The sequence below is a fragment of the Ochotona curzoniae genome, unplaced genomic scaffold, assembly GCF_017591425.1.
Source record: "Ochotona curzoniae isolate NIBS_2020 unplaced genomic scaffold, NIBS_Ocur_1.0 contig_50, whole genome shotgun sequence".
Taxonomy (NCBI): Eukaryota; Metazoa; Chordata; class Mammalia; order Lagomorpha; family Ochotonidae; genus Ochotona; species Ochotona curzoniae.
Genome location: NW_024466446.1, coordinates 3,108,758 through 3,130,681, shown reverse-complemented (window position 1 = coordinate 3,130,681; position 21,924 = coordinate 3,108,758). Strand labels below are relative to the sequence as shown.

The 21,924-nt window shown below is 43.3% G+C and overlaps 1 protein-coding gene across 24 annotated transcripts in view; it reads right to left on the bottom strand.

Moving 5' to 3' along the window:
- TLE4 (TLE family member 4, transcriptional corepressor) overlaps positions 1-21,924 on the bottom strand; it is a 130,450-nt gene that overhangs the window by 43,460 nt on the left and 65,066 nt on the right. For 17 of the 24 annotated variants that reach the window (XM_040988824.1, XM_040988829.1, XM_040988804.1 and 14 more), the window contains one exon: positions 21,190-21,206. The exons of 3 other annotated variants lie outside the window; for them this stretch is intronic. In XM_040988824.1, the coding sequence (XP_040844758.1) occupies positions 21,190-21,206 (17 nt within the window). Of the gene's footprint in view, positions 1-11,897; positions 11,930-21,189; positions 21,207-21,924 lie in introns of all 24 variants that reach the window. 4 more of the 24 variants (XM_040988821.1, XM_040988812.1, XM_040988822.1 and 1 more) reach the window with 1 other exon arrangement.

The window sequence follows — 21,924 nt, the reverse complement described above, 5'->3', positions numbered from 1 at the left end:
GATACATCTGCTGGATATGAAAAATTTAACACAAAAACACAGAGTTCTGTATGATCACATTCCAAAATGTTGTGAAGTAAAAATGGTCTCAAACCACTATGTTTTTTTAATGGTATTTTCACTTTTTTTTTTTTAAATTTGAAAGGTAGATTTACAGAGAGGGCAGAAAGAGAGAAAGGAGACTTTCTACCCACTGGTCCACTACCCAAATGGCCACAATGGCTAGAGCTGAGCCACTCGCAATAATAATTATTACTAAAGTCTGGTGTAGAATGCAGCAGTGAACCCACAGCAGTGGCTACAACGCCCATGCTTTTCATTCTAGGCAGTCTTCTAAGGATCTTCAGACTTGAAACACTGGGAAAGCAACAAGTCACCTCTCCAGTCTTACCTGGGAAGGACTCCCTGAAGGGGACGGGAGGAAGCAAGTGTTACCGAAGGGGACCAGGATCCCAAGGTAACAGACCGAGCGACAGGCAGAGGCAGGAATCACCAGTGAGGACAGTGTGGAACAGCTGCCCACTGGACAAGAACGCAGAGGCAGATGCAGAAGCAAGGCCCCCGGGGCAGGATGGAGCATCACACAGGGACTGCCCTTCACGCTCTGCTTCATGCCCACCACCCCCGAGCAATTTCTTCCCCGTGGGTTTTGGTGGCTGATAGTGTTTTTCTTTTTCTCCCTATGGGAATATTATTCTATTAAATACATGGAAAACTTTCTGAGTCTAAAAATCAGAAAACTAAAATAGGGGGAAAATGGGGAGAGGGGACTCAGGCAGCAGCATTTCATTTGGTGTAACAATTTTATACAAAAGCAAACACTTCAATAAGGGTCCATGCACAAAATGATTTGAAAATAATTCTTAATTATCTATAACATCATAAATATGCCAAAGTACACGTTTTTGAAAGAATGTATTACCAATCCACTTACATGAATTCCAGGAAGGAAGTAAATAATAAAGAAAAATCTTCAAGATGAACTCACATTATATTGCCTTAATGCCAATGGTTCCTTTCGCTCAATTTTGATGTAAGCAGGTAGACGATGAATCTAGAAGCCAGCTATACTGATGTTTTTAATCACAATTGTATTTGTCATCATCAGATTTGACATGTATATCTACCAGAACAAATGTCGTAATAATGAATTTTAAAAAAAAATCAAGATTTAAGGCCAAAAAACTAGCTCTTAAAAAAATTTCATTCTTTACGGGGAGGAAGTGATGGTGAAGGGGTCAGGCAAGGGGAAGGAAGAACACGCCTGCAAAATTGTAAAATGGAAAGTAAGAAATAAAAATAAATAAATCAATTCTGATATCCGAAAAGAAAACTCATTCTTTGTAGAATGAGAGGTCTGTACGATTTTCCCTGATATTTATTCTGAGTATTTCGGTGCCGTATCCTCCACATTCTTGAAAGCGAAAGGCTCGTAATTTATAGCAGGGTTTCTGACCGTGCCCTTTTCACTGGCTGCTGGCATTTAAAGCATGTTTTCATGTATCTTACAATGTTCTAGGACTCTCCAAATTGATTGGAATTGCATTTTAAAAGCATCTTTAATGAAGTCCCTGAGCTGAGCATCGTCCACACTCCACCTGCCCTCACCTCCACCTGCTTCCTCAACAGAACTTTAATTGTGCTTGTACAAAGTTTGCACTTCATCTAGTCCTCTCAGGGTTTTCTGAGCTGGACAAATATTCCTTTCCTTGCCTTTTTGAATAAAATCAGTCTCTATGGAAGAATACAATCGGCACCTAGTTTTGATTAATGTAGCATTGTGAAACATCAAACCTGAACAAGTTATGAACAAGCTGCATCTCCGGGAGGTAAGACACACAGCAAAATTTCATTCTTGTCTTACTTTTTTCCTCCCTTTTCTGCCCTTGAAATAAAGTTAAAAAGTTAAATTTTTTTTAAAGATTTAGTTATTTTTATTGGAAAGTGAGATACAGAGAGGAAGATCTTCCATCTGCTGAATCAATCCCCAAGTAGCCAGAACAGCAGGAACTGAACCAATCCAGAGCCAGGAGCCAGGAGCTTCTTACAGGTCTCCCACGTGGGTACAGGGTCCCAAGGCTTTGGCCCATCCTCTACTGTCTTCCCAGGCCACAGGCAGCGAGCTGGATGAGAAGTGAAGCTGCTGGGACACGAACTGGGATCCCAGATCGTGCAAGGTGAGGATTTAGCCACTAGGTTATTGGGTTGGGCCCAATAATTTTTTTTTTTTTTAACAAGCAAAGGAAAGTTTTGTTTGACCAGTCTAAGAGGCACAGGAAACCTGCAATCTTCCAGACTGACCTTTTCTAGAACAACTGAGGCTGCTTCCTCTGAAAACACAGCAACCAAGCGTCATATGATAAAGTGTTCACTTGTCCAACGGGGACAGACAGTCCTCAGTCTGCCCCGCTGGACCCAGCTCTGCCATCCCACAGTATGCAAGCGCCCCTCTCTCCTCCCCAGAGGTACCCCCACAGAAGCCCATGCCAAGACGAACTCTCACCTGCCTCGCGAGGTTGCTGTGTTAACTCAGCTGAAGAAAAGGAGCTGCAAATAAATCAGTGTTACGGTGCACAGCTGTGCATTCCTTCCCCACACAGCCAAACTTACTGACGGGGATCCTACGAGTAGCAACAACCCAGGTGGGCAGAGTGTCTCCTGTTGGACAAGCCTCGGCTGGGCACACTCCCTCTCCTGACACAGTCAGGGCAACGCTGGAATTGTTCTACTTTACAACACGGGAGGGAGAAGTCCATTTTACAGATAATCTGACATGGAAATAAAGAGGCTTTCAGCACGACACAGGCTAAGTCATGACTCCAGGCTTCAGACCATTCGGTGCCTACAAGGGTAGTTATTAGCCTCTGCTAGTGTCAACACATGGCATGGCAGGTGACTGTCCTTTAAGACAAATCTGACAAGGACCCAGAGGTCCCTATTTTGAGTGGCAAGCGTCTCTGCTGTAAAACTTAAACTCATGTTCCCAGTCCAGGTTGAACTACCCCAAAACAAAAAAACCCTCTTGGAATTTAAGAATGTGCTCAGAGCATCTGAAGTTAATTCTCGACCACCTGCACCTACACTATCCATTTTGTAGATTTTCTGCAGAATTTGAACCTCAAGATAATTTCCTATGCAAACCGGCACAGTTCTGATTTGCTTCTTTCTGCTTTGTCTGGTACTCGCTTGCGAAACACAATTTAAACTTCACCCTTCCCAAATAAACTGAGCAAAGTCATTTTCAAGTAATCTATTCTGTGCATTTTTTTTAAAAGGTGGTAGCCACAAGCACCTGCTAAGGACTGGCCATCTTTTCCAGTCCCAAGTTACAGGAAACAGAACACAGCAAAAAGACTGTCCAGCCCCAAGGCAGGCTGGGAACCTGCCCCCTGCACCTGAATGCTAGGCCAGAGTTCACACGAGGTCACACATACACAAGTGGACAAGTCCGAACCTATGGCAACTTCCCAATCTTAAGCAACGGAGTTTAAACAGGGTGCAAAGAGCCACTTTGAGTCACCGTTTATAAGGTAATACTGCAGTTTTAAGAGCAGGGCAAACAGGAATGCCAGCTTGAATTGTGGGAAAAGAGGAGGAGGGAAGACAGAGGCAGACTGTCCGTAAAACACGTCTCTTCCAGGATATGCTTACCCTGGCAGCCCTGGCCACTGCCTGAGGGTGCTATGCACCCATTTATTTGTCTTGGCCTAGTAAATGTCTTTAGAACCCACTTGTTTCACGTGTGAGCCTGTAACTGCTTTGCCCAGGGTCTCTCATAATTCTGGAGTCACGCTGAGTCAAGCATGTGAAGTCTCAAGCACTCATTCCTTTTCAATTTGCTAATGAAAAAGTTCTGGCCTTACTGTCTTTCCTGATTTCCCAACCTGCAAGATTCTCCCATCTCTTCCCGAGGACTAAACCCAGTAAGAAATACCAACTGCTCAATCACATATGCACTGGCCCCACCTTGTACCAGTTCTTTTAGGGACTTTGCTTCAACTCAGAACTATCAAAACCACTCAAGTAACACCCTCAGAATATTCTTCCCCACATCAGGGTCTCTAAGACGTCATCAAATGTCCATACCCCATTCCCCAGTGCTAACACAGTATGACAGCAAAGAGCCACTCCCCCCCCCCCCCTTTAGACTTTACACTTTAGACTGAGGCGTGGACATCTGATCATTTGTTGAAACAAACAAAATAGCTCCTGAGAGTTGAAACCCGGGATCATCATCATCATCATCTTTTTTTTTTTTTTAAAGAAAGTAAACTTTGGGGCCCAGTGCGGTAGCCTAGTGACTAAAGTCCTTGCTTTGTACGTGCCAGTATCCCATATGGGTGCTAGTTCTACTCCCGGCAGCCCCGCTTCCCTTCCAGCTCCCTGCTTGAGACCTGGGAAAGCAGTCAAGGATGGCCCAAAGCCTTGGGATCCTGCACCTATGTGGAACACCAGGAAGAGGCTCCTGGCTTCTGATTGGCTCAGCTCCAGCCATTGCAGCCAGTTGGAGAGTAAATCAACAGACAAAAGATCTTGCTCTCTGTCCCTCCTCCTCTTTGTATATGTTTCCAATAAAAAAAAAATCTTTAAAAAAAGTCAACTTGGGAGAATAGTCATCTGCAGCACACCCTCATTTTTTATAAAGTCCTCACCTCTCAGCCAATCACTGGTTTGTACAACTACAACAGGTAAGAAGATGAAAACAACCTGGTATACACACGGTGAACATACCTGTGGTCAATTCCTCTTCTCTCCCATGGCAACTCCTGAAGGCAAAACTGGAGGCACAGAAGAAGCACATGACGGTGCAGCACGCTCCTTCTGGCCCTGCTTGGGGCGGGTCGGGAGACGGAGCCCAGCACCGCAGCCAGCACCCAGCCCGACACTGGGAAAGCAGCGCAGGAAACCCGGTGCCCAGAGCTCTTGGGCCCAAACACAAAGACACAACTTAACCTTGCTGACAATTCCAATGTGACTTCGAGCAGAGTTTTCAATGATCATCAACACCGAAACGTCGGTCGCAGACGGTATTTTAACCAACTAAACATAGTTTGTCTATCCTTATCCATGTTTCACTTTACCACTTATTCCAAATCTTTTACTTCCAAAACAGAAGACAAATTACGTGTATAGTTTTTGCCCATTAAAATGCCAAGTTTTACTGTTTAGTACGCTCAAACAAGTTCTTCATAGGGGCTTTCGTCCTCAGCCTCCTCACCTCCAGGGACCACCTGTGCAAAGAAAACAAACTCCTTGCTTCTGCGTAGAGGACTTTCTCTTGCATGCATTTAAAAAGGTAAAATATGCATACCGCTCTCTGCCAAAAAGACTTCATATTTTGGTTTGTGATAGGGAAAAAATACATGTACAAATGAAGCCTGGGGAAGACTAAATGCAAAATGCAGTCTTTGAGCAAAAGGGCAGCGGCTCCTCCAACACTCAATCATTTTCAGTCACACTATGTTGTCCAGTAACCTGCACTGATAATTCCTCATGAATAAAATGCCAGCATTATCAACTGCAGTTATGTTGTTGACATGCTTTTGCTATTTCACTAAAAATACCATTAATTTTCTGGCTTCACAACAGCTGAGCTACTCCCCATTTGAATATACAAAAGAGTATTTTGTTTAAACCAAATTCAAAGCGTTCCAGCAAATGACTTCCATTTTGCTAGCCATACTATTTTAGCATATACTGTTCTTCCTAATCCTGCCTATCTCGATGGCAGGCCTGTCATCTCCCCTAAACCAGGATACTCCCAGTAATAAACATGTTTCTCTATGTGTGTGCATGTGCTTTTCAAGAAAGGAATCCAGAACCGACTTCATTGTTAGACTCCTGGTCAGCCACACACATGGCTGACAGGATAAGTACAAGCGTGGGTTTTGCAGAGGTAAACATGGTAGCCCCTTTGATTTTCTCTCACTTCCGTAAGCCAAGGTAGGCAGAGATCACCTTCTAGTTTGGCATCTGAAAACAGTGCTACACAGACGCGCACACACACACACACACACACACACACACACACACGCACACACACGCACACACACACACTGATGCACCTTCCATTTCCCATCTAGATAAGTTCCTCCACCCTCCATTTAAGTCAGAATGAAAACCACTACTCCTGCCAAGCCCTCCTGGCATCTCACCACTTTATTTGTTCCCATTTGTATCTAATGCTTTTGTCAACAGTTCAACAGAAGTCAAAGCAAACAACCCATCGCAAACACTGGGGGGAATGGCAACAAGCAGGGATCCTTCACAATTACCCAGCCCAGCTGCTCAGAGCGCGTCCGGGCTGCCTTCATTTACAACAATGTCAACAAAAGGCTGAAACCCAAGAACTAGATGGGTCAATACCGCCACTGTATACCCTCTGGAGGAGGAGACACTGTGCCCCTTCTTCGCCGCTTCGGCAAACACGGAGAATAATTCAGTCAGATGGACAAGTGCTTGTCTAATCATTTGTTATGTGAATTATTCAACGACTTTCCACATAAACCACTAAACAGGGCTCTTCAAATATTTCTGCAGCACTTCCAGCTGTCTGCCTGCAGAAGCACAAGAAAGGAACAAAGGCAGCTGAAAACAGAAATCATGACCCCAGTCAGTTCCCGGTGATAATCTCTCGTCTAACAAACCTGCATTCTCACCACTAATCCTTTTAGGTCTAACCTTTGCCTGGCGTGTTCACTCCCACACAAGCTGGATGGGCAGGCTGAGACGCAATGACTATTAGTTGACATGATCAACTTTTAAAAGGTTCTGTGTCTCTTTCATAAGGGACAATACACACTTGGGATTTTTTAATGGATATTTCTAAAGTATAATCACAGATTTATAAACAACAAAGCATAGTTTACAAGTACCTACGCCTAAAGCTTGTACTCTATATGTTCTTTATGCTTTAGAATTCCCTGAATTACTTATGATTAAAAATATATGTAGATATGTTCATCTAACAAAGGCTCAGTTTCCAGAGGACAGCCCCACGCAACCACCTGCCTCTCTCTAACAGTGTGGTTTGCAAAGTGACATACAAATCAAACAGTTGGCCCAGATGGACCCCTGGCTTCACCCAGACACCCACACAGGCTTTCCCCAGGCCCTAACACCCTGAATTAGGTGTCCAGGATCCTAAAAAGTTCTTGCCAAAAGGTTTTGGCCCAATTTCAGGGTTGACCAAGGCCTCTTCCTGGGACCTTGCAGGGCTAGACCAAGCTGCCAGTTTGAATACACCTATAGCTGATGGCAGCCACTGCAACGTGACCCAGTTACAAAGCAAAAATAGGGTATCTAAAAGAAAACACAAGTGGCTTAGTGCTGTTGTCTAGCAGCTAAACTCTCATCTTGCATACACCGTGATCCCGTATGGGTGCCAGTTCTAATCCCAGCAGCCCCACTTCCTTTCCAGCTCCCTGCCTGTGGTCTGGGAAAGCAGTTGAGGCAGGCCCAAAGCCTTGGGACCCTGCACCCGCGTGGGAGATTCCGGAAGAGGCTCCTGCTTTGGATTAGCTCAGCTCCAGCCATTGTGGCTGCTTGGGGAGTGAATCAACGAATGGAAGATCTTGCGCTCTGTCTCTCCTCTTCTCTGTATATCTGACTTTCCAACAAAAATAAAATAAATCTTAAAAAAAAAGGAAATGAAAGAAAACACAGGTCTGGTATGATGGCTCTGAAGATAATTTCTTGCCTTGCATGTACCAGGATCCCATATGGGTGTCAGGTCATGTCCCAGCTGCACCACTTCCCATCCAGCTCCCAGCCCGTGGCCTGACTGAGCAATAGAGGAAGTCCCAAAGCCCTACTTTACATAGGAGACCCCGAGGAAGCTCCTGGCTCCTGACTTCAGATAGGCTTAGCTCTGGCCACTGTGGCATTCCAGCAGATGGAAGATCTTTTTCTCTATCTCCTCTCTGTAAATCTGCCTTTCAATATAATAATAAAAATATTTTATTATTTAATATTTTTATGAAAAGAAATAAATCTTAAGAAAGAAAACATGTGATACCTAACCTGGCTGCAGAAATAAATTCCTAAGAGACAGGGATTTTAAAATCAAAAGCCAGTCTTTCAGATGATCATGAGAGTCAATTATCTATGAGATCTTTGAGTATCTCCATGCACGGTACCAAGGATTCTGCTTAGACTGCCAGCCTGCCCCTGCCCCATTAGGGGTGGGCACAACAGCAAGGTACCAGGCAGTCTTCAGTAGCCATCTTGAAACCTTGACATCATTCCCACTGCCAAATGTCTCACTGTAGCGCTTGCTGTGTGTGTAAGAAAATTTGCTTTTACAAATTCACACAGCCACGGCAGTAATTCAAGTGATAGTATCATTTCTGAAACTATTTTTAAAACATGATCAGAATTTAAAAAGTTAAAAATAATAAAATTCAAGAATTACTGCTCTCTGCCAGGCCGGTGCAAACAGTAGGAGGAAAACATTGAAATCCTACAGGTCTTTCTCCTTCCCAAATACTTATGTTCTTTCCTTTTCTAGCCCTCAAACATCTAGATTAGAAAAAAATTATTGCTTTCAGCACACTCTGATAAACACAGAGGAAGGAAACAACCCCTCCGCACCATGAGACTCCTCCTGTTCTCATGCCAGCCAGCCCACTCCCTGCCACCTCTCACCCTGGAGTTTCGACTTTACACCATGAGTGTCTAAGAACTGCTGCCTCTTGGTGTAAGGACTTGGGGTTTTAAAAAACAAGCAAGAACAAATCATGGCCCAGGACAGGAAAAGCACAATGAAGAGTTTCCGTTTCCCTCTTGAAATATTTAATGATCCCCAGAAGTCAGGTTTCAAGTGGCTAATAAGAAGTTAGTAAATTAAAAGTCACAAAGGACAGTAGAAAATGACGTGGGGATAGAATGGCAGCAATAGCACAGCACCCCCACACCCCCTCACCCAGCCTTTTTTTTTTTTTTAAATCAGCAAAAATCCATCAGAAAGCAAGTGAGGATGTTCACACAGGACAAGTTCAAGGAGTTATTTTTAACGCTATTGACCAACTGTTTCACCAATTTCTACAAAACAGCTCTTGAACTTGAGTAAAAGGCACAGACGGAATTGGGCAGTCACAGCATGCTGCCACTGGCACGGCTGTCAGTGCTTGCTAAAGGGTCATGTTTGCATGTATTTGCACAACAGCCCTGGCAGCTCCCTGGGAAGGGCGCCTTCAGAGCTAGTCTGCCAACCATCATAAACCAGTGTTATATGCACATTCTTAAAGAATTCAGGACTCACCAGAAGCTCAGAGAAATGAAGAGGAGCCATCCGGTAACACGTTTTGTTTTACTCAGAAAACAGCCTATCTCAGTTGCAAACTTTAATAAGACAATGACGTATTTGAGGGATGGGACTGTTATCTAATCTTTTCAATGTACCCCTTCCCTTCAAAATGACCCAGAGGCACGCATGTTTGCCCTCCAGCTGCCAAATCAATACCTACTGACTAATTTTAAATATTTTATTTAGACTGCATTGCTCAATGTTCAAGTTCATCTACTAATACCAACAAGGTTCAAAGTCAGGAACTATTTGGTTGGCTGTCTAACAAGGAAACCAGGAAATGCTTTCAGCTACAGAGGAATAGCCGTGCCTTTATAATATGAAAAAGATACGAAAATTGGCAGTTCTCTCCAATATTAATGACGATCAAGCCAGTCAAACAGACTGTTTCTGAACACAGAGCTCTGTTAACATGATTACCTGCAACCTTGAACATGCAGGCTGCATCCACCATGACACATTTTCTATGTAATATTTTTGCATTCCTCTTGAGGCAGGATAGAGGGCCATATCATTACGGAACAGAAGAGAAACAAGAGCAGAAGGAAGAAAAGAAGGAGGAGAGGGACAGCGAACTGAAAATGATGAGAGGAGTGCTGAATAGTTTACAAGCAAGCATTTGGTAATTCAGGAAGAACTGGACATGGAGTCCACGGGGTGCGGGGGAGGGGCAGCTTGAAGAAGGGGAAGAAGCCAAGGGGCAAAGTGAGGAGAAGGCAATTCCCACCGAGGTAACAGACTAATTAAATCAAGTATGGCTCTAGGGCTGCTTATGTGTGTGGTCAGTTTGCTCTATTCCTCCAAAGACAAAAATGTCACCTTCTAGATTAAAATTTCCCAAAGTAAGGTCAGTCTAGGTCGAAAACAGATGCCAACCTAAGCATCCAATTGAGGCGTCTCACTCAGACCAGCGCCCAATAGTCCAACATGGCTTGGTGTAAGCACTGGGGTGGGGCTGGGCCTGAGCCAGGATGTGGAATAACTCAGAGAGCTTTCAAGTCCTCATAACTGTGGTCTAAACACAAGTGATTATTTCAATTTTCTCTGCAGATTATTTGGGGGGGGGGGAGGTGGTGCAATAAACCCAATAATGCTGAGATTTACTAGAAAATTTTTTATTCATTTCCCCATGCACCAGAAAGTAAGCTAATAACGTCCCACCGAGAGTGCTGTGAGGCTAAATCCTTCCACTGCTGAATGCACTACCGGGATAAACCTGCCCTCACTTTCCATTCCACCATCCACTCTAGGGACAAGGCCCCGGGGACGGCTTTAGATTACCCCTCCGAACACAGTGGCACAGACACAAGGCTGAGTGGTCCAATCAGTGCCAAGAAAAGAACAAACTAAAAGAGATTAATTCACAGATGTTCGTGCATTTCACATACACTATGCCCCATGGTCCGTTGCTAGGGCAACAGGAGACCACCAGTGTGCACTTTATTGGCTTTATGAAGTGCGTCTCGGGGACTATAGTCCGAGAAATGTTGCATAATAATAGTCTGGCTTTTCTGAAGCCTTGTTCCGTGTTTATCCACATCTAACCTTCCGAGTATCATAAAGAATGCTGTTATCCATGGCCTCCGACCTCCCTGCACCCTCCCCTTCCCCACCCAACCTCCAACCAGAAACACTGAACATCTCCTAGGGGTCCCTTTTAGGAAGATCATATTCAATCAGTTCCATGACAACAACAGAAAAAGGCCCTACAACCACTTAAAGATCACTATATTAGCGCAGCCGACCATTCCAACCAGCCCCAGGCAATATGGAAGCTACAAAACAGACATGCACACACACACTGGTTTTCTGTGCATACAGAGGAAGTCAGTGTTTTAGTACCAAGAGTTCATTCTCACCAGACAGCACAGGCCTGGCACCCAGCACCCCTAGGAAGCGCAGTGCCATGGGGCACAACTTCCTGCAATTACGGGATATTTACTGGTGCTGCTGTTTCAGTGGCTACTGGATTCCGGACATGTTGCTAGTGTACTGAGAAGCTGAGTTTTAAGACTGCTTTTGTTTTATACAATGCAACTTCACATGGCTAGCACTGCCAAGCCAGAAAGTACCTTACAGGCTTCTCAAACACCACCTATGCTTTGTCAAAGTTCTAAGAACCTGTCTCTTGACACTCTAAGTTTCTGTTCGACCCATGAAAACAAGTAAAGGTACACAGGACAGTCGTCAGAACCGCCACTCCACTCAATGTGCCAGTTCCAAACAGGCCTGAGCCCCCAGTGCCAGCATTATAAACCAGGCCCAGCAGGCAAGATCAGCTTCCCCTCCTTCTGTTGCACAAGCCTACCTCCACCAAGGGTGGGAGGTTAAAATCACAAATGTCACCACTCTCAGAGCAGCAGCACAGATCAAGTGCTAATCTAAACAGAAAGAGTGGGTGAGGGGGAGAGCCCAGCCTGGCAGGGGCGCCTGAAGATCTGGAATGAAGAGGAACAACGTAAAGGCAGTGAATAGATCAATACGAGCAACAGCTTACATTCAGGTTCACAGGAGAAAGGACACATCACTACAACCACTTCCTGGGAAAAGCTCAGGCCTAATGAGAATTTACTCTGCTCCTTTATTCCACAAGCAGCCCTTTTGTGGCACCGGGCTTCCTGACTGACAGGAACCCGGGGCCCCTTAATAGGATTTCCATATGATTTCCAACACCTGCCCAGAAGTTATTTGTTTACATTGAAGGAGGCAAGATTCTCAAATCAGACATCTGCTTCTAGTTCACGCATATCTTAGGAAACCATCTAGAAAGCAGCTTTGTTACCATGGTGACATTTTTATTTTCCTCCTTTAGTCGGCTCAAAACATTAGCATTTCCAATTTTATTTTGTTGCTCAAAAGGCCAAATGTCACTCAAGAAAACAGAAGTTTGAAAAAGGATAAATGAATAGAATTTTCCAGAATAATTAAAATGGCCCTAAGGAAAAACAAATAAGCAAGACCTGTTATATTGCCTACCGGGGGTCTCTCATGGAGGGCATCACCACATTGTTTATCTCTCCTTCCTCGGCTCTCCCACCCAGCCCTCAAATCGGAACAGTCCACAACTCAAAAACCATCGATTAAAAAGGAAGACTCAAGAATCCTTCAGGATATGAGACAATTAAATAATGAGTCCATTTCCATGAAAAGAGAACTCTCTGTGCCACTCTCATCACTCTAATCCAGCAAGTTCACTTACAACCAGCGTACTTAAGACATTTTATCTTCTACCTCTCTGCTTGCAGCTCAGCGCAAGAGCAGAGTGGCGAGAGAGAGCCCAGTGAAATGCTATCCCTGGCCAACTGGTAACACAGAGGGGCTGGACCACTCCACAGCTTGCAGGAAGAAAGGAGGCCTGGGAATGACTGTGTGTGCGGCTGCGCTGTCCCATTTCCCAGGCGAGTGCACTGAACTGCCAGTTACAATCAGCACAAGCAGGCCTTGTACATCCAGCCCAACAAGTCACTTGCAATGGGATAATGTATTAAGCACAAAAGTAACAGCACTGGTACTGGAAAACTCTGACAGGGTGAATTCAACTTATTTTGCTCAACATTTACGTCGTCAGAAATACAACGAAGCAGTCCACGTTAACATCTAAGCACCATTACTTAGTCCTAAAATGATTCTACGTATTCATTTAACTGCAAGCTTATTTAAAAGAATCAAAACCCCTTTCACAAAGTCCTATTGAGTCCTCAGCAAACTTCTTCGACTCTTTCATGGAATCTAAATTTTCTCCAAGCCTGTCACAGGGCAGCTACCATAGCAATAATTAAATATGACACTTCAAGTCTGACATCACAATCCTATTAAGGTGGTGGCCCTCAACTGTCATTTTTGTACCTAATAGATATTTAAGCTATTTCAAGCTACCACAAAAGCAGGTATAAAAATTGGATAAGTGCTTTAGAAATGGAAAAGCCAAGGTATGAGGTTCCCTCCTGAAGGGATTTACACAGTGACCAATTCGTTGCAGTGATTCTATCAGAAGAATTTCTTTTTTTTTTTTTTGAGAAACATATGCTTGTGAAATATACACGTCAGTTGTGACCCCAACACTCCACAAAATTTTCGCCAGAGACAAAACGAGTTACAAGAAAATGAGACATTAAATATTGTGTTGAAATACACATCTAGTACCTAAGAGGGTTGGTTTACGGAGGAAAAGAATTAAACTCACCTTTGCCAACTCAGCTGGGAAAGTCTGATCTGACCAGCAGCCTACCCCTGTTAATTAATATTTGTTCTGCTTCAGCAATCAGAGGAGGGCACAACAAAACAAGTGTGCCTTCCCCAGTCACACAGTTAATCCACTCATGCTTGCCACCTGAGGACCTGCCATGCCCTCAAGATATTTATTCATCTGTTCAACAAACAAACAATTACAACACATTTTCAGGAATTAGGGGACCTGTTACATTTTGCACAGTTTCCATGCCTAGAGGCAAGGATCAACTAATACTGAATAAATCATTACATCAGAAACCTACAAAGCAAAAGTTGCTAATTACTCTCTGCTAAGGCAATTCTAAATAGTAACACACACAGGTGGAGAAAAATACCTTAAGAATTAAAAAGTTCCCCTCCCAGGCACGATAGTGCAGTGGTTAAGGTCCTTGTCTTGTATGCGCTGGGATACCATATAGCTGCCAGTTCTAATCCCAGCAGCCCCGCTTCCCATTCAGCTCTCTGCTTGTGGCCTGGGAAAGCAGTGAAGGATAGCCCAAGTCCTTGATACCCTGCACTCCTGTGGAACACCTGAGAGAAGCAATGGGTTCCTGGCTTCAAAATGGCTCAGCATCGACCCCTGTGGTCATTTGGGGAATGAAAAAACAGATGGAAGATTTTCTCCCTAAATCTAATAAAATAACTAAAACAAGCACAGTGACATCTATGTAGGTGGATGACCTTATCAATGGTGTGCTCAGCTCAGCCTGCGGTAGGAAGCAGTCAGGTGAAGAACCCCCTAGAACAGCGGATACTCTAGATGTGCTAGTGTGCTTCCTTCTAGTGCCAACAGAGTTTCTGCTGAGTCACAGCAGCACACCAGCAAGGACTTCTCTTTCATCATCAGAGAATGGGCACAAGAGTGAAGTCTAGGTTTGCACGTGCATGTGGGTGACAGAAAATTAAGTAAATGTTATCAAGAATCATGGCAATAAAATACCTAGAAACGCATGCTCACCATTAACAGCATCTTTTTAACCTTTAAACACAGACTATAATGTACAGAAAATCCAAATCCACTGATAAGCACTGTTTACCACAGGCTTTTTAATGTATCTTTTAAACGGGTCTTTAAAAATATATTAATTACAGGCCCACCACAATGGATCAGTGGCTAAATTCTCACTTTGCAACCAATGATTATCTTATGTGGGCACTCACTGGTTTGAGTACTGACTGCTCCACTTCCCTTCCAAACTCCCTGTTTGTGGCCTGGGAAAGCAGTCAAGGATGGTCCAAAGCCTTGGGACCCTGCACCCATGCGGGAGACCCAGAAGAAGCTCCTGGCTCCTGGCTTTGGATCAATTGGCTTAGTTCCAGCCACTGCAGCCACTTGGGGAGTGAACCAGCGGATGGAAGATCTTTCTGTCTCTCCTTCTCCCTGTAAATCTGCCTTTTCAATAAAAATAAATCTTTTACACACACACATACGTTAAGTAGACGGAATTCCAACCACACAACAAGGCTATGAACTCCTGCTACAATTTGAACTTCTTGAAGGCATGAATGTCAATCTTTGTGGACAAGGACCAACTGTCGATGAGTTTTGAAAAGGAGATTACAGCGGAATTATTCAGTGACACAGCAAAAGCTTAAAAGTGAGCATTTAAAAGTGAGGGAAACTCACTTTTAGGTTAAGATTTAGATTAAAAGCCGCATAAAAGATGCTATAATGAAACAGAATGAGTAGGATCCCATTTCCAGAAAAGCAATTACGCAAAATAATCGAAGTTTGATTACAGACAAGATATGAGAAGACAGCAAAAATTGTAATTAAATAGTGACTACGGGCATTACAGTTAATGAAAAAAGATTTAGAGAATCATATTCAATTTGCATCTAGAAGTACTTAAAAGTAAGATGTATGCTCTCTGGGGTGTCCTTTAAAGTGTTTCCACACAGACACAATGTGGCTAAACACAGCAAGTAGCTGCTGTACCTAGGTGTTGCATGCACACGTTTCCTTTGCACTGTTGTCCTCTGTAGTATGCTTCTAATTTCAATAACAGAAGGGAGTGAGTCATCAAAAGGACTTTCCTTGGAAGATAGTATCGGCTAACGGGCCTTGGACATGGCTTTCTCACTCTAAAACTTCCCTCAGGTATGAAATAAGGAGAAGCACCCTGCCAGGGGAAATCTACAGTAGGAGGTGTCCCTTCGGTGGCACAACTGCTCAGGGGAGAACACTGCATAGAGTGGATAATTAGGGAGTGCCAAGCCCCAGCCCTCAATTCACTTCTCCGAAGCAATGACAACTGAGGGGTAAGACGGACACAGCAAGCCCACTATCATTTTACTTACCTGTTTGCTCAGATGCTCTCTGCAGTATTTTACTGATTTCACCTATCCATCCCTTTTAAATCCAGCTTTGCGTTATTTCCATTTTATACCTTGGGCTTTTCATAATGTGTCCTTCAAAGTCTATAGCAAAGTATATTTACTATATCAAACTTTCTCCCAAAGGATAACATATTGCAAAGGCAGAGAGAAAGAGAGAGAATACAATCTTCCAATCCCAACCACTGGTTCTCTCGCCAAATGCAGTAACAGCTAGGGCAAGACAAGGCCAAAGCCAGGACCCTAGAATGCCACTGGCCTCTCTCATATGGCAGGGGCACAAACAGTTGGGGCATCGCCCACTTGCCTTCCCAAGAAGTATCAGGATGAAGCTAGGTCCACAGAGGAGTAGTCAATGTCACTCACTCCAAGGGGCACTCCACCACGAAATGCAGGCATTCAAGCAGTGCTAACCCCCAACCCAAACTCTTCTCTTGCAGGAGGGTGTATGGAAGTATAGGATCAAAAACAAAAGCAACGAAACTATGTGGCTAGCATCTCTCCTGCCAACCCCTCAACGGATTTCTACCCTGCTATTTTCCCAAGTGGAAGATGTCAAAGGGTAAAGTATACTTCTAGAAAGGGTTGAAGGCATTCCCTTGGAGACAGGAAAAACAGAGAGGAAAAAGGGGAAAAACTCCCACAGACTACATTAGACCCTAGAAGAGAACCTTGACCAGCAAGTCACTGCGAAAACTGCTCACAGAGGTATTCACTGTGTTAGACTAAAGACCTGCTTTCACCTTACCACCCAACTAACGAGGCAACGCTTCCTTCTTGGCCTAACACACACTTCCACTTGAACATAAAACCAACTCTGCTTTCCACTGATAAACATTTTCTGCTTACACAAAAATAAGTGAAGAGAGCAATAATGTACTTTCTAAAATCTACACACAATAAATACCAAAATGTAATTAGAGCAGAATAAACAATTGCTCTAAACACAAGCAATGAATGGATCTATGTGAAAACCTTTAAACAAAAACAAACAAATCACACAGAAAAACACATTACATGCACCAACAAAAGTACTTGGCTTGAAAATAATTATATGTACAATTTAAAAAAATTAAAAAGGCACCACCTATACTCATTATACCAGCAGAAATTACAAAGACTTCATGAAGTTACAAAAAAGTGGATTGTGTGAAAACATCCCCAAACACTGCGCTGAGCATTTTTAATTGACAGAGCTTATGAAGATCGATTTGTAAATGCATAAGTCATCAAAATGTCATACTCCTTGTTGGAGCCACTCTAACACAGTAATAAAAGAACAGCATCATTTAAAGAGGGAAGAACACTTGCTTCTGCCAGATTTCACAAATCAGACAAGGCAAATCCTTCACAGACTTGACCTGTTAAAGTTACTGTCTACTCCGAGAAAACACGGGATGACCGCACAGGAAGGACTTACGGTGTAACACGGTATGCACAATAATAACGTTCGTGTAGAAGCAACAGAGATCGGCCACATTAGGGCATAGTGAAATTTGTTACTTGAAAGGTCTTGATTTAGTACTTATTCTTGGCTAACTGGCATTGAAACGATGTAGACTTGTAGCTTGAGACAAAAGACTAACTTCTTTTTTTTTTTTATTAATAAAATTAATTTTGACATTCTTCACATACTTAGTTAGAGTAAGAAGGTTCAAGGGCTACAGGAAAGTGGATAATACTAGTATGTTTTCCATATTGTTACCTTCATGTTAAAAAGGGGGGTATTAAGGGAGAAGGCCCACCCAATTTCCCACCCTCCCCAAGTCCCGGGTGTAGGGCATGCTCTGAGGTTCTTCCTCGAGTGGTTTTGATATTGCAACAGTTATGAATCGCTGTCAATCTTGCCACTCCAAGCACTATGAGGTCTTTGAAAAATCCACTGATTCACATAGTCCATCATAGCTGAGATGGTTGGTTGACCTGTTCTGTCTTCTCTCTTTTCTTCGTTAGGGTTCTGAGTCCAGCATTTAGATTAGGAAGATCTCCAAAGAAACTTCTTGTATGTGCTAACAAGTACAGGGCCAGGCACCGTCCATCGCTCCAATCAGCTGGTGGTTGTAATTGCTGGGTTGGTTCTGTTTTCACTCCCGACTTCCACTGGAACCAATGGGTGTTGCGGTCCAGCCTGGTTCTGCCCCGCACATATTTGGCCCTCACCTAAACCAGTGGGAGCTGCAGCCTAGTTGGAGCGACCCACAATAACCCCCACCAGGACCGCCCCTACCCTGGTTTGCCAGTAAGTGTAGCAGTAATCCAGTCTGAAAAGACTAACTTCTCACCCTCAGATTCCTACCACATTTCAGGCACTTTGGGCCCCGTGGCTCTAAATGCTTGCCCTCATTTAGGAGACCTGGGGGGAACTTGGCAAGCTCAGGCAGCTGACCCCTCGCGTGAACTGGTCCCTTCCAGCAATGGGAGCTCCTGCCGTCATGTGGGAACGTCCTCTCTGCAGCACTGTCAAGATGACCACTTCTACCCTTCAACCCTCAGGGAAAAGAACAACCCATGGAAGCCTCGGGCTTTACTCATGCCTTTGCTAGAGAGGAGAGAACCAGCCCCAATCCAGGAAACAAGAAACTAGAGGGGCTTTGGAGAGCTAAATCTGACCTTTTTACCCCACCATTAGCAGTGAGAGTAGATGATGCTTTATGCTTTCTGTGTTAAGACTCCTACATGGGCACATGGACTCCAATGGACAGTAAAGGGACAAGCAAGGAAGGCTGTGGTCGCCTTGAACCTGTACTTCAGCATTTTCTCATCACCAAAGAAAGTGATTCACAGACTCCTACAGGGCTCTCTCCTTGAGATCCATATTTACATTCTCCACCCTTGTTGAGAAACTTCAGATCCAGGTCCGCAAATAACAGGCTTAGGAACGAACCTGGCTCCAGAGCTATAGAAAACAAGATCAATAAAGCCAATAGCATGTAATTTTGTGTCCACAGAACTTCAAGAAGTTAGAGACAGAGGAGGAAAAACGGCCCAAGGCTTTAACAAGCAGATTTACCTGAAATGCCCAAATCTTCACAATACATTTAAATTGGTATTTTATATGCTATTCTGAAGTCTGCCCTATGGAATATCTGCAATGTCAAGGAAACATTCTGAGGTGTCTCTCACAATTAAACCCATCACAACCTTTCTAAATCACAATTTCACTACCATCTCACAATGTTACACAGGGGCTGGCACGCTATTGCCCACATCCTCATTACATGCAACACTAATTACTACAGCAGATTCAAAATTTTCTGCACATTAGAGGCTTTTAGAGGAGCTATAAAAAATTTCAGGCACCATTAATTTAAATTTGTGTTGAAATTTCCTTTTGACAGATGGCCAAAAATTACTTATTATTTGGAGTACCAGAGCTGCCTGTTTGCACATTAGAAGAGGAAAGGGAAAAATTAAAAGCAAGAAGGAAAATTTATGTCAAGTTCATTACCTGTTAAATGTTAAGGAGCATTACCCCGCATGAATAAATTATTTCATACCAGCCCGACTTCAGCTGCAGGCAGCCGGCATGCTCTTGCTGACAAAACCATCCTGAGTCACATGGCACACAGTCATGCAAAGTCCCTTCTCTAACAGAGCCATTCGCAGGAGCTTAGAGGTGACTGCCAGATCAAGCAACTGTCTGTCTGAGCACCACAGGACACACTGAAGAAAACGTGCAAACTATTTCAACTGGCAAAGACACAGGACAGCCCCAGACCTGACCTAACAGAACTTGAACTTGGAGAAGGGTACCCTACACACACATCCAGTCCTGGCCACTATTCCATAATAAGTCAAGCAAAAAACGATCCACTTCCATTTCCTTTTTGTTTTACCCTTGGCTTCCAGCTCTCTGGACACCTCCAGACTCACTCTGAGTGATTTGTAGATGATTTCAAAATACACTCTACTCTTGGGGGAGGGAACAGAAAATGTAATTGACACAAAAGCATCCAATGAAGTATAAATATTTTCACAGTCTGCTGGGAGTGCAGCATGAGAGAATTTTGTTTAGTTCACTGGTCTGCCTTGAGGTATATATTTATCATAAGCAGCCAGGAAATGTTTATAACGCAGCCTCAGCACAGCCAAGTACGCTTTCCAAGAGCTGCTATCAGTTCATTCTGGCCAACACGCTTAGCCACCATTTCCTAAGGACATGTGTGGAACACCTACGACATTCCGATCAAGCATTCTTTAATCTAAGTACTGATACACATATTATACTATAAAATACACAATTATAGATGCATAAATAAATAATCTGTGTGTAGCTCTAATTGTAAATGTTGACATTTAAACAGAAGAGCAGATGCCTTTTCAAACTACAAACATTTCTGAAGGGCAAAGCAGATATTCTTAGTTTTTATTACTGATTATTGCAGGGTTTAGGAAATCACCCCAATTTCCTTTTCCCATAAAAGGGCAAAAGAGTAAAAAGTCATTTAAGGTGATATCACAGGTTTAATTTTCATATACACAGCTTCCCTGAAAGCTGCCAGATGTGTAACTGTACGCTACAAAAAAATAAGACTGGAAGACAAGACACTGGTAGTACCCATACTTGGACCGATGCTTAAAAACTGCCTTTTCCTTCTAACTGGTTAAGTAACACAATAGTGTACGTGACATAATTATGGGTAATGTGGTGACACTGATACTTGTTTCTGGTTCCAAAGTAATCAAAGTCATTTCTATACGTTACTCATGTCTGGCCCCAGCAGCCTGTCTTTCTTGCTTGCTTAGTAAAATATAGCTAGTCCATCCCATTCCAGTGTTACTAGGCATATCCAAATCATTAGGGCCTAGATGCTTCTATTTCTTCCCTACATTTTGTCTGGTAAGAGATACAGAAGGCAGATGAAACAGCTCTAACACCCAAGGAGCGCTAACTTGCTGTACTGAAAGCCAAGATGTTATTAAAGATATACAATTATTTCTAAGTTATCTTAAATGTTTTGATAAAGAATTCTGTAAAATGGAATTGGTTCTGCAAATGAGACTAATTTCCTTATAAACCACTTTATTTACTTCATTTCATTATCTCTAATTGCCAAAGCCTAAGTGGCAAGTAATAACAAAAATGAGCAACACAAGCCAGCTACTGTATTCCAACCTCGGTCTCCCAATCCGATTCTGAAACAGAGATGGGAACACATTTCCAAAACTCTCAACCACGCACATGGAACTGAACAGAGAAGTTCAGTTAAGCATTACTTGGTAAAGACCACCAAATCATCCTCTAAATTCGAGTCCACTACTGGATTCATTTAAAAACCTTTGTACTTCATTCACCCGTGGATTCGGAGTCCTACCTTGATGGAGTCTCTGTCTGCAGCCAAAACAGCAGCGACACAAGCAAAGTGGAGGGAAGAAGGAGAAAAGAAAAGTGCTGTTAGCGTACACAACATCATGCCTTTAGCAAACCTGAACTCTGACGCATACAGACTGCAGGTGCCAGCCTTGCAGTAAACCTGATTATCAATACTTCTAAACCAAATTCACCCATCCACCTTTAACACAACTTCAGAAGGGCCAAAGCTGGATATTTCTTATTTCTGCTCCTTATCAACTTTCCCATTTGTGTTTACAATCCTGCCTCGCCACTGGACCACTGTATTAAGATAACTGGATGACACATGGCAACAGTGTTCCAATATCAGAGACAGGAATCTTACACATGTGATAAAATCATTTAGCCAACTTTATAATTCATTGTAATGACACTTGATCAGTAGTTGATGTGAGCTTTTAATTACAAACCACACCCTTTGAACCAATGAACCACTCACAAGCTAAGTCAATTCCCACAAAGGAATGCTGGGAAAGACTTTCACCTTTGCTTTGCTTTCCTATAATAAAGATAATTATTAAGCACAGCACGGTCATACACTCACATCGCAATGGCTCTCTGTACCTTCATCTATCTTAGTGCAGGGAGGAAACCAACCCAGGAGTACAAACGGCCTTTAAATCAATTAGTTGCATATATAATTGTGTTGTTCTTATCAGAAGAAATTAGTTAATTTCATGCTTCTAAACAGACTGGG